At 39.4% G+C, this 17,922-nt stretch overlaps 1 protein-coding gene across 1 annotated transcript in view; it reads right to left on the bottom strand.

Annotated features, from left to right (window-relative positions):
* Window positions 1-1,568: 1,568 nt before the first annotated feature.
* The window catches only part of IPCEF1 (interaction protein for cytohesin exchange factors 1), a 41,945-nt gene continuing 25,591 nt past the window's right edge, over window positions 1,569-17,922 (bottom strand). Inside the window, exons 8-10 of the mRNA XM_010133221.1 lie at window positions 14,492-14,858; window positions 5,120-5,310; window positions 1,569-1,769 (exon numbers count right to left, since the gene is read on the bottom strand). Of these exons, the coding sequence (XP_010131523.1) occupies window positions 1,569-1,769; window positions 5,120-5,310; window positions 14,492-14,858 (759 nt within the window). The remainder of the gene's footprint in view (window positions 1,770-5,119; window positions 5,311-14,491; window positions 14,859-17,922) is intronic.

Genomic DNA, 17,922 nt, shown 5'->3' with positions numbered 1-17,922 from the left:
ACGTGTAATGTATAAAGACAGGTAAATATGGTTGCATCTGTATAGTGTATTTTGCTTTAAAAGATAAACTGTGTTGAAAACTGAAAAATTACAAAGAATATTTTCAAGAAATAGCCAACTGAGGTGAAGATTGCCACGGTTCCTGCAGTGGTGTTAATTAGAGAACAGTGTGCTAATTCTTGCTTTTCAAAATTCAGCACTCTGCGATGTTCCCCATATTTGTACACATGCAGAAGCTGAGAAGGAAAAAACCCCAAACCTTATACCGAGGACAACGAATCCAAACAGTCATGATACTGCAGCAAAATCTTTTAACATACTTACTTTTGTCTGCCCAAAGGCAAATCCTGAAACTTCATAGGAAACTTATTTTCCTGCCCTAAGTTGTACAGATTTCCTTCATCTAAAACTCAGAGCTAGAAAGACAGAAGAAAAAGTTATGGCAGATGTCTCAGGGTAGTCTCAGTTGTAGGGCCATTACTGTGATTCACAATAGAACAAAAACCAAAGAGGCATTTCAAGTCAACCTGTAAGCACTCTCATCTGGGTGGGTCTGGTCCATATGTGCCTATCTACATTAGGAAATTCAGCATATATAAATATATAAATTAAACATATATACAGTACATAGTCACATTCATATAAGACATAAAATGACGTATATTTACAAAAATATTCATGGCTATGTTTTACATTTTCAGGTCCACATCAGGAATTTAATTATTTAGCTTCTGCCTTGTGAACTTGATCATCTTCCTAAGAAGGAATCTGGGATGAATTTGTACCTTAAATATTCATAACCATCAAAAATAAGAAAGAAAATAATTTTCCAAGGAATTCGGCCAAGTCCATAACAAAAGTTGAAACTTGTTGAAGCATTAACTGCCTCGCTGAAGAGTAAATTACATGTTAGCAAACACTGAAAGACCTTCCCTTCTTCATGTAGAAAGACAGTACCTTGGTCTGGACCATAAATAAATTTGAAACTCATAAAACATCAGGCAGAGCACAAACTGGATGCCTGACAGCTGTCTGCAGTATAAACTCATGCATAATTACTATTCTATTTGTCTCAGTTTAAACTGGTAGAGTGATGAAAGTGAACGAATGCAGAGATGAAAACACATGCATCAGGTAACCTTATGGGGTAAAAAGGTAGAGAGTAGATGGCATCCTGTTGGCATTGGTTTAGCTTCATTTATCTGTACGTTACATGGTTAAAACAACCCCAAGGTTCTCACATTTATGCAGTATGTATTATGCAGTTCTGTGACTTCCAGGAGTTGGACATATTTAACTTACTTCTCCAAGATGGAAAAACATTTCTTTGCTGCTTCATAGAATAGTGTTCTTAGGTATGCAGACCAGGTTCAGGCATGCTTTTTTTAATTTGGGGGATTCAACCTTTCGACAAGAGTTTTGCAAGAGGAATTAAAGCTTTGGATGAGGGGTTGTTTTCCTTTTGAAGAAAACTTGGAAAAAACAAACCTCAAACCACAGCAGTTTAAAGTGCCTGTATGTGAAGATGTCTGTGGAAAAATCTTGCCATGAACCATTGAATTATGGCCTCAGATAGCACTTTCAGTGATAGGCTGTGGAGTCATCTCTTGCTCCTCACTATTCTCTGTGGACGTGTCCTGGACCTCCTGTTGCTGATAAATATCTTGGACGAGCATGATGTTTGTGTTCCTCCACTCTCTGTACTTCATTGCCGTCAACTTTGGGTCCTCTAGCAACTGGTTGATTGTGGCGAGGTCATGTTCCTTACACTAGGAAGAGAACAAGTGATTATTTCCCACAGAAACTGTCAAGCTCATTGTCCATAACAAAACTACTCTGGGAACATTAAAGAACCATGTCACAAGGAGATGGCCAATTATACATCCTTTAAGCAATTTGCTCCCATTTTTAGAATGTAAATCAAAGCTAAGTCTGCAGCCAAAATTCATCCCAGCTGAAGGCAAGATTATGATTTCCTGCAGATTTTTCTTTTTATAAGATTCTGAGCAAAACTTCGTAACAGAGGATTCATGTGAAATTTAGATATTGTTGTGCTCTCTTACAGCAAATTAGTACTTTCATGAAACTAGACACAACAGCATTTCTTTCTGGAATTCACACCAGTTCCAATTTTCTCAAAAAATACTTACTCCCTGGCTGCATTATAAATGTCTTTGGGAGCTAGACAGAAAATAGTTCTGTATATAATCCATGCACTTGCAGAAGCGTTGCTAGAGCACATGCAGCTTCTAAAACATCTACCAGCATCTATTACTAATAAATCTGGTCTCTACTTTTAGACAAGACAAGCTCAGACCATATATTGCAGGCACTCTGGTTCAGTTCTAAGACATGAACAGTCATGGATATAAGAACACAGAGACACTTTATGTTACAGAATCACAGAATGGTTGAAATCAGAAGGGAGCTCTGATGGTCGTCTGGTCCAAACCCCTTCCTCAGGCAGAGCCACCTAGAACAGGCTGTCTAGGACCGTGTCCAGATGGCTTTTGAATACCTCCAAGGGTGGAGACTCCACAGCCTCCCTGGGCAACCTGTGTCAGTGCTCAGTCAGCCTCACAGTCAAAGTGTTTCCTGATGATCAGAGGGCATCTCCTGTTTTTCAGTTTGTGCCTCTTGCCTCTGGTCACTGGGCACCACTGAAAAGGGCATGTCTCCATCTTCTTTGAGGCCTCTCCTCAGATATTTATGGTCATTGCTGTTCTCACATTTTCTGACACAATGAACCACTTTGCTTTCCCAGTCCTTATTGCCTATCCATGTAGTGGACTACAGGATAGAGAAGTCCTAGTTAGCAGCTATGGTTTCTTAATGGAGGCAGGATGCTGCACTAAACAAATCCTTACTGCTATCCCTGGCCCCATCCCCACTAGTCTGTGTGTGAAAGTAATGGAACAGTTCTAACCATCTTTTCCTGATGCATGAGGACACTGTGTAATTGGCTGCCTTGAAAACACCGTGAAAATACTCACACACATTCACACTTCCAGATAGTAGCAATTGGCTGCTTACACATCCATATCCTGCTACTACTCTCATGAACTATCAACTAGTCTAATACCTGCGATGCATGAGCTACTTTTTAAACACGTTTCATTCAGCTGTTGGTCCTATCTTGAAGACCAGTGCCAGCCCTTGTAAGAAGTCTTCTGGGATTGATGCAGAGATATACATAGCCCAAGAGAAGGGAGAGAAGAGTATTTCCAGTGAACAAACTTAGTGGCAAAAAGCCATGCCATGGAATTTTTCCTGTACCACTAAACTTATCTCTCATATTCAGTAAGCCTGTGATGAATTTGTACACAGCTTCGCTCTCTCCCAAACTATCCAAAGCATGCGTTTTTTTAATAGTATATTGTGGCAGCAACATTAATCTGTTGTTTAAAATGTGGAGTTATAAGTCCAAAATTAAAATTGCTCTGAACCTTGCATTAATCACTTCTCAAACTAATAGTTTTAATTAAGGCAGACAGGCATCAGACACAAAACTTGCCTGTTTTTTAGATTTCCAACAGATTATTTCCAATTATCTCATGTTATATGTTAAAAAAATTTACTTTAAAAGCACATAATCCCTCTGATGCAAAGAATATGGCACTTAGGCAGTTGCCTTTCAGACAGGCTGACTTAAACACTGCTGTGTATAGAACTGTGTCTGTGAGAAAACGTCTGTGCTGTATTTGTCTTGTCAATACTCCAATTTCTTCGTTCGAAGAAAGCAAAAAAAGATCAACACATTTCATACATTACAAACACTCTAAAAGTGATTTTTTCCATGTTAAACACTAATCACAACTTATACAGCACTCCCATGCTAAATCAACGCAAAGCTGACCTCCCTGCTCCTGACTGGCAGTAAGGCTTCCATTCAGCTCCATACTAATGAAATTGATTGTCCCACAATATACAACTCCTTTTTGCATTAACTTGTTCTTGGATTTATTAAGGAGGCTCCTGTCAGGGGAAACTTTGCAGCATGCTTCTATATTTAGCTTCCTGTCTCATGAAATAGGCATCCTTTTTAAAGTAACTGTCTGTTATGTGATGGGCTCACTTTATCACTTATGCAGATGAATACCCCTATAGTCAGTACCATGTCGCTGAAGTCTCTTTGATACAGAGAGACTTCCCCAGGTCTCCTATGGAGCCAGGGAGAATGCTTATATTCCCACTTGTCTTTTCAGCTGTAAGTTCAGAAAGCAGGCCAGGGTGCCAAAGCCAAGTTTCCCACTGCAACTAATGATTAAATCAATGACTGAGCTGATAGGAGAAGTTTTTACATGTATTTCTCCAGCTTCCAGTGCTGAAGCCAAATACATGCACTTGAAACAGGATACTCAATTCCTGCTTCTAATACATACAAAAAGAAAGAAGTGAAGCCCCAGGTCTGCATTTATTCTTTCTTCTCCTTACAGTTTAAATGCTATGGTTAAGTTTTCTGTTTCCCTCAGTACCACTCAGAAGCAGGCTTTGAAATCCCATGACACCTGATGCTGGCAAGTAAACAGCCTCATAAATTCCCATATTCCAGACATATTTACTGTTCCTTTCATGGAACATCCCCTGAACCCCTCCACTCCTCCAGTTCATTATACTTTTCCAACATAAAAGCAGGATGCTTTTGTTATTAAAAATATTTTTGTTACAGGAGGCCTCTACAATAGCTTTGGCACATCCTGTACATTCTCCAATAATCACATAAGGAAAACTTTTTTTTGGCTCAGGGTCATTTTCATGTGCTTTATCATCAGTGTACTTTGTCTGCTCTTCCTTTTTAAGGCTCCCCTGTTTAGTGCATTCAGCTGAGCTTGCAAGTTTTCCATCTAAGAGAAGGTTTCTTTATTAAATTTTCCAAATGGCCTGGAACTTCTGCAAGAAGAGACCCCTCTGCACTATTGCCTCTGCTTCCAGTTCAAACTGAACAACAAAACATAGGTCAGAATGAAGCAGAAAACAATTTCCAAAACTTAATCAAATTCTCTGGAGCTTTATGTAAATACATAATTAGAGTTCGGCTGTAGTCTAGGCTTGCTTTTTTTTTTTCATCCAAACTGTTTCTTTCTTGGCTAGCTTTTCCTTGGCTAGCTCTGGACCTCACCTTCAATGTGCTGTTCAGCATTCGAATTTTGTGGAGTTTCTCGTTAATGGAGGGGTTTTTGCTGCGTTTGATAAACGACTTCCTAAGCTCCTTCTTTGTTGACAGCCGACGATCACCAATGGGAGACAGGCTTGCTTGTTCTAATGATTTGTAAAGTCGCTCCATCTCATCATCATCACATTTTTCCTGATCTGCAAAGAAAAGGATAAATTGGGTATGAGAAAGTGAATGTGGTGGCAGATATCAGAAACATTCAGTTCAGCCATCAGAAAGGCTCTCAGCCAAGTCAAAAAGCGATGGTATCAGAGTCAAAACCAAGGGCAATTTTTAGGGTAATTTGTCGGGCCATAATGCATGTGAGAATGACATACTACCAAACTCAAATTTTTTTAAGAATCGACTCACGATCCAAACGGATACAACATGTATTTCCACTGATACCATGCTGCTGTAATGCTCTGAATCTATTACAGATTTTGATCAACTGTCGGTAATGCTACATTTGAATGAAAACAATTTTGATACCATCTATGTCCATTCAGCCTTCCCTGCATGCTGCACACAGAAAATTACATTTCTACCTGGCAACTCACAGGTCAAATTCTTTTTGGTGCACTGATCACAGGGTTTTGTAATTATTGAATCCAGAGTTTTCAAAAATGGAAAACTGTAGTGAAACAAGAACCTTTCACAGGCCCCAAGAGAAGGTCCTCAGAAAAAAGATTAAAACAAGAACCATTGGGACACCTGATGTGTCACCTAACCCCTGAGTTTCACAGTTTGCAACACAGAATTTCCTTGTGGTGCTTCACACCAAAGTCTTGATTTTCTCCAACTCAGTAATCCTGACGGCTACCAAGTTGTAGCACCACCTTCCACAACAGAGAGGACATGGAAGAAAAGCTAGTAAACAGCTGAGAATGAAATAGCATAAAATAAATAAATAAAAATTGAAGCAAGGATATTATTCAGATTAAAACAAGTTAAAAATGAACAGTCAGAAACTAAAAATTCACCAGGCGTATATAGGGGTGTTTTGGCAGAAGGCCATTTTCAGCAACAGACTGTGGAAATCACTTCTTGTCCACACTGCCAGCTTTTCTTTGCAGTGTTTGCTAAATGAAAATCTTAAAGTTATTGGTGTTTTCAGGGTGCTAATGAGTCCCTCAGGATGCGCTGTGATAACATTAGTTTTTATTTCACTGGGGTGGTGGTTGCTCTTCCCAACTGCAGTCCTCCATGTGCCAATCAAACTGGCTGGGCACTTTTTTCTTTTAATGAAACGTTAAACAGACTTTTCTGAATCATTTTGAGTCAGCAAACATTTTCTGAGCAAGAGGAAGAAGTTCCTTTGCTCACTTTTTGAGGTGGCAAAAAGACTTCTCCAACATGTCAGCACACTTAGGAGGCTGCTCCTTATCTTTTCCATGTTTTAAAATGCACAGCATCCCCCTACACCTCCGTTCTTTCTAAATATTTAGGTTACAAGAGAGATTTATAATGTGCTACAAATATTTGCCTTCACTGTGTTGCTGGCCTTTTTTTCACTACTTTGTGATTATAAAAAGCCTACTATAACTTGGCAAGAACTAAATATAGCTTCCAACATTGCTACAGGGCTGGGGGAGGAAAAGGAGAACTGTTGTATATTTAACAAGCTGTAGGAAATAGAAAAAAATGCAAGCGTAAGGCATAATACACGGCGGTAGAATTTCCTGAAAACTGTCGGCTCATGCCATGAGGCTCGTAATTATAATGCGCTTCCTGCCTACTTTCTTGGGGTGAAGCAGCTGTTTGTTTCATTAGCCAGCTCCTGCACAGGACTGGCTCAGCTCTACTGCAGACATCACCCATCAGGGCTGCACACAGTATGGCTTTGAGAGATAAATTGGCCTTTATCAGATATCCTAGAAAAAGTATATAGGAAGAAAAAAAATTGCATTGATCCTGTCCAGCAACTTTAAAAAACAATCAAGCCATGGGTGACATAAGGTCCCTGCTCCAGCTATTTTTTTAAGCTAACTCATGATGCTCTTTGTTGTCCTAAAAGGGTTACAAAGCAGCAAGCATGAAAACCACCTTCACTGCACACTCTTCTTCCATGCTAAGTACTCTGATTTTTTTTGCTGCCTTGTGGGTGAAGGTAAGGAGGGCAGAAATGCTCAGCACAGAAAGAGATGGAGCCAAAGCCAGAAAAGCGCAGTAAAAGGCTCCCAAATTATGCGTTTGACCAGCAATGTGCACTCAGCTCCTTCATTCTTTCAAGATTGTGACCTTAAACTCCTCTCCTATTTCTTATTCTTCCACCACTCCCACCCCCAAAGGATTGATCAGGGTCAAGTAATTCCAGAGGGAAGGGAATGTGCCAGGTTCTTCAGACGGAGTGGATAATGGGAGTGACAGTGAAGCAGCTGAACGGAATTTCAGGAAACAGTTGTTAAACAAGGGTGAGTGACATCTACAGGCTGTGTAGAGCCAGGTATGAGTTATATAGTACTTTTGTCTCCATCTTTGTTTACGTGATAAGCAGTTAACTTTCCCTGAAACAGTTAAAAAATAATTAAACTATCTCAATACTGTGCTTTTGAAAGCAGATACTGTTGCTATTGACAAAGAGTATGTCTGCCAATAAACCTCTATAAACTGAGGCTAGGCTGTCTGATACCTATCTGGACTTTTACCTTCAATGTCCTGAGAGCCCCTGAGCCAAGCTCAGAAAGACAAAAGCCCATGTTTTGCAGGCTTGAACATACAAAACTGATGCTATAAAACTGAAAGGGGGAGAGGTGATGAAGGAAGGGGAGAGGTGTTATATCTAGCAAATAATTAACAAGCCCAATAAAATGACCTGTAAGAAGAAAATATATTTCTCCTCACTCAGCACAACAGTGAGGCTACGAGTAAGAGGCTATTTCACAAGCCTCTTAATGCCATGAAGGTAAACAAAGAAAGCACTACCTGCAGTTTGCTTGCTTATTTTCCACACAAAACACCTGAGAGAATATTAACATCGGATAATGGAGATAAAGCAAAATGACTCAAGGCTTAAGCATGGACTGGACTTTTTCTCCAGATTCAATCATTCACAGCACATTTTCTCAGAACCTGATATTGCTTAATTCTCTTGCATCTGGAGTTGGAGCATCAACCTGCAGATGAGCAAGTCTCTAGCAGAAGCACAGGCATTCACCAGTTCCATATTTTTAGGTTTCAGTGATTGGATTCCTCCTGTGAAACCTGGGATGTTTAGACCATGCTACTGAATTGTTACAAAATATTTGCTTCCCATCACAAAGTAAAGATTCACGCAAAAAGCACATAGTACACAAGCTCAGGCCCCAGTGTAACAACGAACAGATTGTCCATGTCAGCCTCCAAGAAATAAATGTACCAACCATCCTCCAAGCTTAGTTAACCTCTGATGGTTTATAAGGATGGATATATTCCACTGAAAAAAATTGTTAGTAATGTGGACAGGTTGAGCCCCACTAGCACTGCTCTGGAGTGGGTCTTTCTAGCTGGATTCACACTGCTAACATCAGGCACATTCAAAACCACTTCAAAGTATAATATTGCAAGTTATCTCTTCCACTAGTACTCTTTAAGCTAAGCGCATTCTGTCTCAGGCAGGCAAGTTAAGAAACTGAAATGCTACTGCAGCACTTCTTTATCTCATCCTATTTTAAAGATAAAATACATCCATTTCTCTCTCAGGACCTACTGAAAGATTAGTGGGAAGGAACAAATGGCAACAGTAGAGGGATATTACATATTGTGTGTGTTTATAAGGGTGTACATGCACAGAGGGGAACATGTGCTTTGTGCACTTTTCTTTCCTTGCCAATATTAACTAGAAACAATCCTATCGAGTGATGCCACTGAAAGTATCAGTCTTCCTGGGATTCCACACCATGCCCTTTCACTCACAAGCCTCACAGCATGCTAAAGCTTCATAGCACTTCTGGAAAAAATCTGCAGTGTAGTATAGCTCTTCTAAATTTGTTGGACTCCACAGGGGTAGAGTGGAAAAGAACCAGTGCTGACCTGAGGAAAAGGGAGGCTCTGCCCAGAAGTATTTTAACATCTAAGAGAAATGGGTTAGGTGAGAAAAATAAAGCTGTATTTCAGGCAAGTCAGAACTTCAGACAAATTCTGTTTCAGGAGAAGTATAACACAATTTTGTGGCCTGATGCCAGTTATCTGGAATTTCCCTCCAACCAACAGAAGATATCACAGACAAGAGCAGGCTGCCAGAGGTTCAACATGCCAACCCTTCACCTCCTCTGTTTTCAGCTTCCACCTTCCTGTCAGCCAGGTTGCCACAGGTGGGAGACCTTAAAGTATTGAGACTCCCCACCTCTCAGCAGCACTACAGCAACCTGCCTGAAATGTCAGCATAAATGGTCTTTAAGCCTACAAAAATTAAATTATCCAGAACTTTTCCAAAAGCAGCTATGAAAAATCAGGCTGATTGTTTCCCAGTGGTAAAGATACAGAAATTGGCAATGTTTGGCAGAAAGAGCATTTTGCATTGAAAACCACCTCCAACAGAATTTATCTCACTAAATGCAATACTTTGCCTGTTCTCTAACTGAAATCTCACAGCTCTCCCACTGTGTAGTAATCCTAGGGGTGGGATAAAATCTGCTTATTCCCTCTGTCTTTGCTATTCTTGTGGGCTTCTTGATGCCAAGCACCTCCATTTCTGATCCTGCCAAAACTTTTGATGCCAATGGGACAACAAATACACCCAGCTGGGGAGGGCAGAGGAGAAAAATCATCAACTGCTTTTGCCCTTACCTACCTACTTGCCCCCCGCCTCCCCATTCCTTCTCCATAGTGGTAGTAGACTTTTATAGGAATATGATGACATCTCGGGGAAATCACTTTTCCTGCAAAACTATAGAACAGAAAAGACAGGAAGTATTTTAAAAAGGTGAGCATAGCTTAGGCAAACTCCTCACTGGTAAATGCAGATCTAATGGTAGGAGAGAGTGGTAGAAGATAACAGGGAAAGTGTGTTACCAACAGTTAGATGGTCTTGACTGTAACAGTATAGTGGACTCAGCAGAGTGACAGCATTTTAACAAACTGTGACCGAACTGGAAACAAGACAAATAATTATCTCTTTTTCAGAGCATTCAGAAAACCGTAACACCGTGGTTTTCACTGTGATTTCTAAAGCCTTTTTGATAGAAACAAAATAATATTTTAACAAACTGTGACCGAACTGGAAACAAGACAAATAATTATCTCTTTTTCAGAGCATTCAGAAAACCGTAACACCGTGGTTTTCACTGTGATTTCTAAAGCCTTTTTGATAGAAACAAAATAATCATTCAAAGACAGTTGTTTCTCCACACAGTTGTTCTCACCATAGGTGTACCTCTTGGCTAGTCTCAGCCACAATCTAGCTATTTTTTGTAACTTTTGCAAAAGGAACAAAGGGGCCAGAGCACACCGGAGGATCTGTTCTGGCTATTACTGGCATGGGCAGATTCCGGAGGGGAAGAGGATGTCAGTTCTGAGAAAAGAAGGAATTGAATGCACGCAGCTCCTATTTCACAGACTTTAACCAACTCCTTCCCATCAGATAAAATTCAAGTGGTACTTGCAAAGTTTTTCAAAATGCCAGCATGCACCAGATCTTCTACCAGCCACTGTGATCTAAGGTAAAATAAATAAACTGGAAGAGACACCATAAGAATTCCTTGCCAAGATGTATTAACTTCACATGATCATAAAAACCCTCAGAAAATGCAATAGTAGAAAATGCTATAGTAGAAGATTCTTAAATAAATACAAACACACATTCCAGTTCACGTATAACAACCTCTCGGTTTCTGCAGCTTCCTTTTGTCATCATAGTTTTTGACAGTGATGGAAGTGAAATACAAAAGATTGAGATTGGCTGCAGAGCGTGTCTAGCTATCCTGGATGAGGTAATGCCAGCTTCTGGATAAAGAGCAGGTAATCAGATAGTTGTTGTGTTCTCAACCATTTCTTGTTTACCTTTCAGTTTCTTTGTGTCACAGGCAGCTTTGAATCCTTTGCATGTAGCAGGCTGCAACACAGAAATATTAAATATTCCCATAAACTAAATGGAAACATAATGCTGATCTCTTTTCAAAAGAGAAAACCGTGAAACTCTCCTTTTCTTCACCTCTGTATTACTCTCTGGTATGTAACCTCTCCCCAGTAATTGCTGCTGATAATTAAGGCTGAAAATGGTCATAACAACACTAAGACTGGCTGGAAAGGTCATTAAAAATATCACATGTTACAGCTCCTTGCACCAGACACTTACACTTGCTTAGCAGAGTTCATTAAATAAAATTCATTGAAAAAATAATCCATGATCCTTTAGTTGAATCTGTAGTTTCTCTCACAGAGATTTATCCATTTATCTCTGAGAAACTTTTCTTTCGTTGTTTAACTCATGATGTTTCTTCACTATTTTCATATTTTCATTATAAGCTCTTTCCACAAAGCCACAGTTACTCTTCCTTCCTTCTAGGTACAAACTTCTCTCACATTGGCCCCCTTTTACAAATTTTGCCAACAAAAGCACTTTTCAGTTCCTGAAATATTTCACCTCAGCTCTAGGCTGCTATCAGCTCAACCAAAAAATCCTCATGGGGTTTCAGTAGGTTGAATGTGGCCACAAAGCAGAGTGTGTGGCAGGTTTTTTCTATCCTCACAAGGAGAAGCAGAAAGTATGGACATGCATGAAGTCCTGTGGGAAGTGTGTTCAAAGACCACGTAGCTGTTCTGATAACACCAGGGCTGGCTTTGTACACATGGGACACACACTTTCAGGAAAGGTGACAATGTAAGATGGATCTGTCTCCTCCTGGATGCAGTCTCATTACTCTGAAGCATGATAAGCTGTCAGAAATGCACTGTTTGGAAGCGCTGTAAAGCAAATAACATGGACTGCACTGAGGTATGCATTCTTGTTTTGCATCAGATAATGAGGTTGTTAGCAGTTATTGTAAATCATGAGGGTTTGCAGCTAGATTTTACCCCACAATTTGAATTCATCTCACAGTATTTATGCTTTGTATCACAGTATTTGTCCTTGTCAACTAACTGGAGAGGGAAATTCATGGGGGATAATACACAGAACCAGAATTGCATCTTTTTTGAAAAATTTCATCTGGAAGTGAATTGCTAATTTATGTTAATCCTTTTTTTCTACCTCATTCTCAAATTAAAGTAGCTTAACTAATCTCCTTTCAAATTATTTCATTTATTTTTTCAGTGACCGTTGCAGGGGAGGGCCCCACATGTCAACACTCTCTGTTCCCTCCCCATATTACACACAGGGATAAAGGAAAAAAAAATGAGAGTATGGTGTACATCTTACTTCCTCAACAATAGATTATGATGCAGACAGTAACTAGCAGTGTAATACAGTTTCCATAGTGACTGTCTCATTGAAATTATCTATTTCTAGAATTCCATCAGAGATCATTGCTGTGGTTAGGATGGAAGTGTTCTGCGATTGGGGTTGGCCTTCAGCTAAGCAGTGAGAATTCATTTCCTCACGAATATTTTTTGAGAAAATTAAACGACCTCACAAATGGCAGGAATATGCCAAAATGTGCCTTATTTTACATTTTAATCCCTTTTTTATTGGTTATCGTTATCAAGCCTATCAAACTAATCTTTAATTGATTATGAATGTGTCACGCTAATTCTATGACCATCCATAAAAGTACTTGTCACTCCTACAGTTACAACGGAAAGCATTAACCTATGCGTTATTACAGGATTGCTAACAACAGAGTAATATAATCTAAGCAAAAGTTTAGATTTCTGAAGAGCATCCACTGAATCTTGCTCAACAGGATGAGTCACGATTTCATATATGACCTACACTCCAAAAATACACCTGAATGTACCTAATAGTTACGCCCAAAGGCGTTACTGAGTCAAATTTAGTCCAGAAGGTGAAATTACAGAAGATAATACATTCACAACATCTTCATGCCTGTCAGCCTCAGCCTTTTCAGTCTGTGCAAAGCCAAAGTCTATGGGAAGGAGATTCCACAGTAACTCTCTCTAACATCCACTCTTTTCTGCCACATACAGTACGAACACCCGCTCTTGCTTTTAATTCTTACTGATCTATATTGCTGAAGAAGTCTCTAGCAGAGGAGCCTGGAAAATGGATATAATGAAGCTGAGCACAAAACACTCTGAATTAATTTTCACTTTTGCTCTATTTCCTTGTCATTTTCTTTTTTTTTTTTTTTTGGTGAAATTAGAAAAATGCGACAAACTGAAGGAATGCTAACTGTTGATATTTGTAGAACAACTGGGAGACTGAAAATGTGGGTAATGTGCCTTATACCATCATTTTTCAATTTGTGCCAAGCTCACCTACCAAGAAATACAGTAATTTCCCAAGTCCAGTGCTGTTTCTTTCCAACTTTTCATTACCTTCAGCCCAAGCTTTTGGAGGCACCTCTCTTTTGCACTGTACCGAGACAACACTGCTCTTTCAGCCACAGAGTGCTCACTTCAAACCTTTGCAAGGATTTGGAATCATAGGTAGAGCTAAGGCACAAGAACATCATTGCTTCCTTGTGTATTACCGCTCTAGGCTGCATGCTGAGTTTCTCCTCCTTTCAGCGTATTGTGTGCCAGAAACGCCTCTTGTGCTTCAGCTGCTTTTAATGCAGGAAGAGGCAGCTTTGCTCAAAAGGCAAGACACATTGCCTCACTATGGCAAGAGAGTTATTAACAGTAACGATGACTGGATTCTGGAACTATTCTAATTTAGCAGCACATTTTGGTAGGAGGATGCCTATGAAGATACCCACTTGCTTAAACAGAATCCAGTCTTAACAGACTTTCTGATTCAGGGTTGCAGTATTTTCTCCTTGATTACAAAGAAGCTCAATGAAACCAATAGGGAAAACATACTGGAAGTAAATGCAACTGAACTTATTTTTTTTAATTGGAATGACCTAACCCCACGTTCACAATTTCCTCCATATGCCATTTTGTCAGTTGTCAGTTCCATGACACACTTTCTTAAAATTTTGATTCAATCCTAATAAAAGACAGCTGTATTGAAATACAGAAAGCTAATAATATGTTTATGTTAAGGGTTTTGTACAGAGGCTATGATCTTAACATTTAGGTGAAATTTGAGATAAGCTGTAAAGGTACTTACCAATGAGATACTTGGTTACATATTTAATGCACACTAAACCAAATGTTTGCTATAAATGATGTGCCACTGGAAAACTCTTCAGCGAAAAATATAAAGGAAGGAAGGGGAAAGGAAGTTGAGGAAAATCCCTGAACTCCCACATTGTATAGCTCTGGAGACAAAAACCTCTTCTCTCATTAGCTCACCTTTGGCTAGTGATCTCTGTCCTGTTGAATCCGGCACAGCCAGGCAATGTGCATCCAGACCTAAAAAAGAGTTTTGGGATCCACCACTGGGTTTAGAAATCTGGACCTCCTGGCTTTCTGTGGCTTCTCCACAGTCCACTTCTGGTGGCTCATCAGAGTGAATCTGTATGCAGAAAGTTAAAGGCTGATCACCCTCTTCTGTGGCAGAGGTGCTAACTGGATCAAGCCAGGACTGTCTTTTGGAATAAACCACTTTGGACGTCAAAGAAGAAGATGACTCTTGGGAGTTGAAACTGCTTTCAGGAGAGGAGAGAGAACAAGATGCTTCACTTGACAGAGTCGAGGTGAAAGAAGACTTCTGCTGATCCTGCTTTCCAGAAACAAATGGAGGGGAGGGAAGAAAAAAGAAAAAATATTTCCGAGTTATTCCTGTTCCTAGGTTCTAACATGTTATAGATATGTAGATCAAATGCTAACTGACCAAAAATTAATGTAATCTGATTAATTATCCAGCCAACAAGCCTGAGGTATGGCAGCCAATCTCCTACAGAGCAGTAACTTTAGAAACTAAACCACAAGAAAGCAGAGGTAAAACAGATAAACCTGACACTGCCTAGAAAGAAGAAATACTGTGTTGAATGTAGCCTTCCATGCTAGGTCTCACACTTATGTTCCCTCTTTACTTTGTCTTCACTTTATTTGTCTAATCAACAACACAGAAGAGAAGTTGTAAATTGACCATTGAACATGAAGTTTTCTTGAAACATCATCCAATAAATCCACCAATGCAATAACCACAGATAGACAGAAACAAGTCCGAGCACTGCAGTACCTTGACCTTCTCAGCATACAAAATCATTTTACCTGGTTTATTCAAGGGATCAATCGTTCACTAAAGCAAGAAGGCTGATGAGTAATATGATGGTAAGTTAATGATGGAAATTAAAACATAGTCATGGGGCAGAGGGCAGGAAAGAGGAAATGAATGCTACAAGATTTGTGCAGCTCATTCACCTTTCATCCTTCACATGAATCTGGAAAGGGACCCAAACTTCACTAGAAACACATTAGAAATCATTAAGACATCCTAAGGCCTTCCATATTGTACTTGTCACCCTGCCCCAACAAGAGCACACACAACCAGAGAGGTCTGAGACACGTAACAGTCGTCATGAGGAGCTAGGGGCTGAATGAGGGAGGGTATGATAGCTGCATGCTTCCATGTAAAGAAAGCTTGAGAGAAAGAACAAAATTTTGAAAAATATTTAGTTCCCCAGACAAGCAAATAGATCCCCAGGTCTTTGTCTCCAGTAGGCATTTTACTCTTATGCGATCACCAAAAGCAACTCACACAAGAAGAACCAGCACTAGTTTGCTGCTTAGCCACCAAACCACTAAAAGATGAGCCAATAGAGTCAAAACCACAAGAAATACATACAGGAACACACAAATACACACACAAACACCCAGAAGAGGCTTAATTGACAGTAATAAATAAAGTAATGAAAGGCAAAGGGAGGCAAAGCAGGGAGACAAAGCCTTATAGTGAAGCTCTCGGCAGAAACTATGAGAAATTACAATGAGATCATCATGTTACGAAAGCCAGATTTGTTGTATCTGCTAGTACAGAAGTTTACTCCCTCCACAAATCGTGTGCTACTGGCCAGTGCCAGAATTACAATACCAGACCACAATTCTGGCAAGTTTATGTTCTCAATACATATATAAGATAGCTCTGTGTAAGGATTAAAACAGAAGATAACTAGACTGGGAGTACTGAAAATTACTGAGAAGGTGTTGCTAGGGAAACCTGGACAAGCTGCAAACACAATAAAGGAGCTAGCCTGGAATACTTATTTTTAACGTGGTGAACTAGAAGATGTATTCACATACACCAAACCAAGAGTGGCAATTTTTTGGATTATGATATGACAACTTGTGCAATTCGGTGTTGCTGTAATGTATACCACTTCCTTTTTACATTGGAAAAAAGCAAAGTAGATTTGCCTTTCCATGCTTCTATCATGTATCACGTAGCTACTAGTCAAAATTCAGAAGATGAAGGCTACCAATACCAGATCGTGAGCCATCATTTGTTTGTAACACTTTACTTCTTTACTTTTGTAAATTTTCAAAGCCATTCCTCCAAAACCAAACCAAATCAAATATCACTGGACTAGACTTAATTTATATCCCTATTATGAGAAGTATAACATTGTGTTTCAGGCGCAATTTTGTTTTTAAAAAAGAAACCTTCACAAATGCATCGTAAAGCAAAGGACGAGGAGATGCTGTCTTAAACTACATGTATGAGTGTTAAAAATGCCCTTAGGAACACCAGTGACCTGAGGCATGTCACCTAAGAGCTCTTTTCACAAAAGCAAATAGTTGAAGAATTTGTACAGCCAAGCAGAACAACTGAACAGTAAAAGCTCTTGCTCACACGGTTTGGATGGTCTAATTGCAATTGTTTAAAGTTAGGAAAGGAAGATATTAGATCCCACCTCTCTTTTTCTGGCATTGGTGCATGCAAAAGAAAGTACCATTAAAATGAAAACTGTGCCTCACTGAGTGGAATAAATTTTTGTTTTCATTTTCATTGTGTGTTAAATAAAAAAATGTGGGTGAGAATAAAGATGACTGTCAGAATGTGTTTCTTTTCCTCTACATACGTGTTGTGGTTTTTTTTAGTTTGGCATTACAAAAGTTTAGCTATCTTACTTGAGCTGCCTCATTGCAAGTTTTGCAATGATCCATATAACAACAGATCTCCATTTGGGGACATTTTAAAAATACATATTTGAGCCAGCAAATGATAAGGATTCCACTGGAGATCAATGAGCCTCTAGGCATTTTTAAAAGGAAAATTATCACCAAGAAACACCTCAACTGCTCTTTTGGGATTGTTGGAATCTATTGTCTCAAAATAGCTGTTGGGTTTTCAACAGCAAATCCATTCACATGTGGAGAAATTAATGCAGATGGTCAGTTAAACTTTTGGCTTAAGAAGTTACAATTTATTTGTTCTTCCATTGTTTTTTTCTTCCAGAGTATCCCAAAGCACACATAAACATAGAAAGCTCATGATCACTAATTTTTGCTTTTTCAAGTTTCAAAATGGTCTGGGTCAGCAGAGAATAGAACAGCAAATTAAAGCTTCGTGCTGGAAGCACAGCAAAATTTTCTCTGCTCTAACATGTAACAGAGCCTGCACCTAGGTGGCCATTAGTTTTCAGACTAATAGTTTTCAGTCTGGAGTTGATCTCAAGAAAATTGGAAGCCTTTCTCCTTAAGACAGCATTGGTTTGATTTTCCAAAATGTCCATACCTCCTAATTCCTATTTGAAAAATCCCTTTGGCATTTGGGAGGAAGAAGTGCACCTTCAAAATAAGATAAAAATAATATAAAGTAGTGAACCCCAGTCAATGCC

This window comes from Buceros rhinoceros, unplaced genomic scaffold (assembly GCF_000710305.1).
Source record: "Buceros rhinoceros silvestris isolate BGI_N320 unplaced genomic scaffold, ASM71030v1 scaffold4723, whole genome shotgun sequence".
In the NCBI taxonomy this organism is placed as follows: domain Eukaryota; kingdom Metazoa; phylum Chordata; class Aves; order Bucerotiformes; family Bucerotidae; genus Buceros; species Buceros rhinoceros.
Note: the sequence above shows the minus strand (reverse complement) of the source record. Positions and strands in the feature narration are given on the sequence as shown.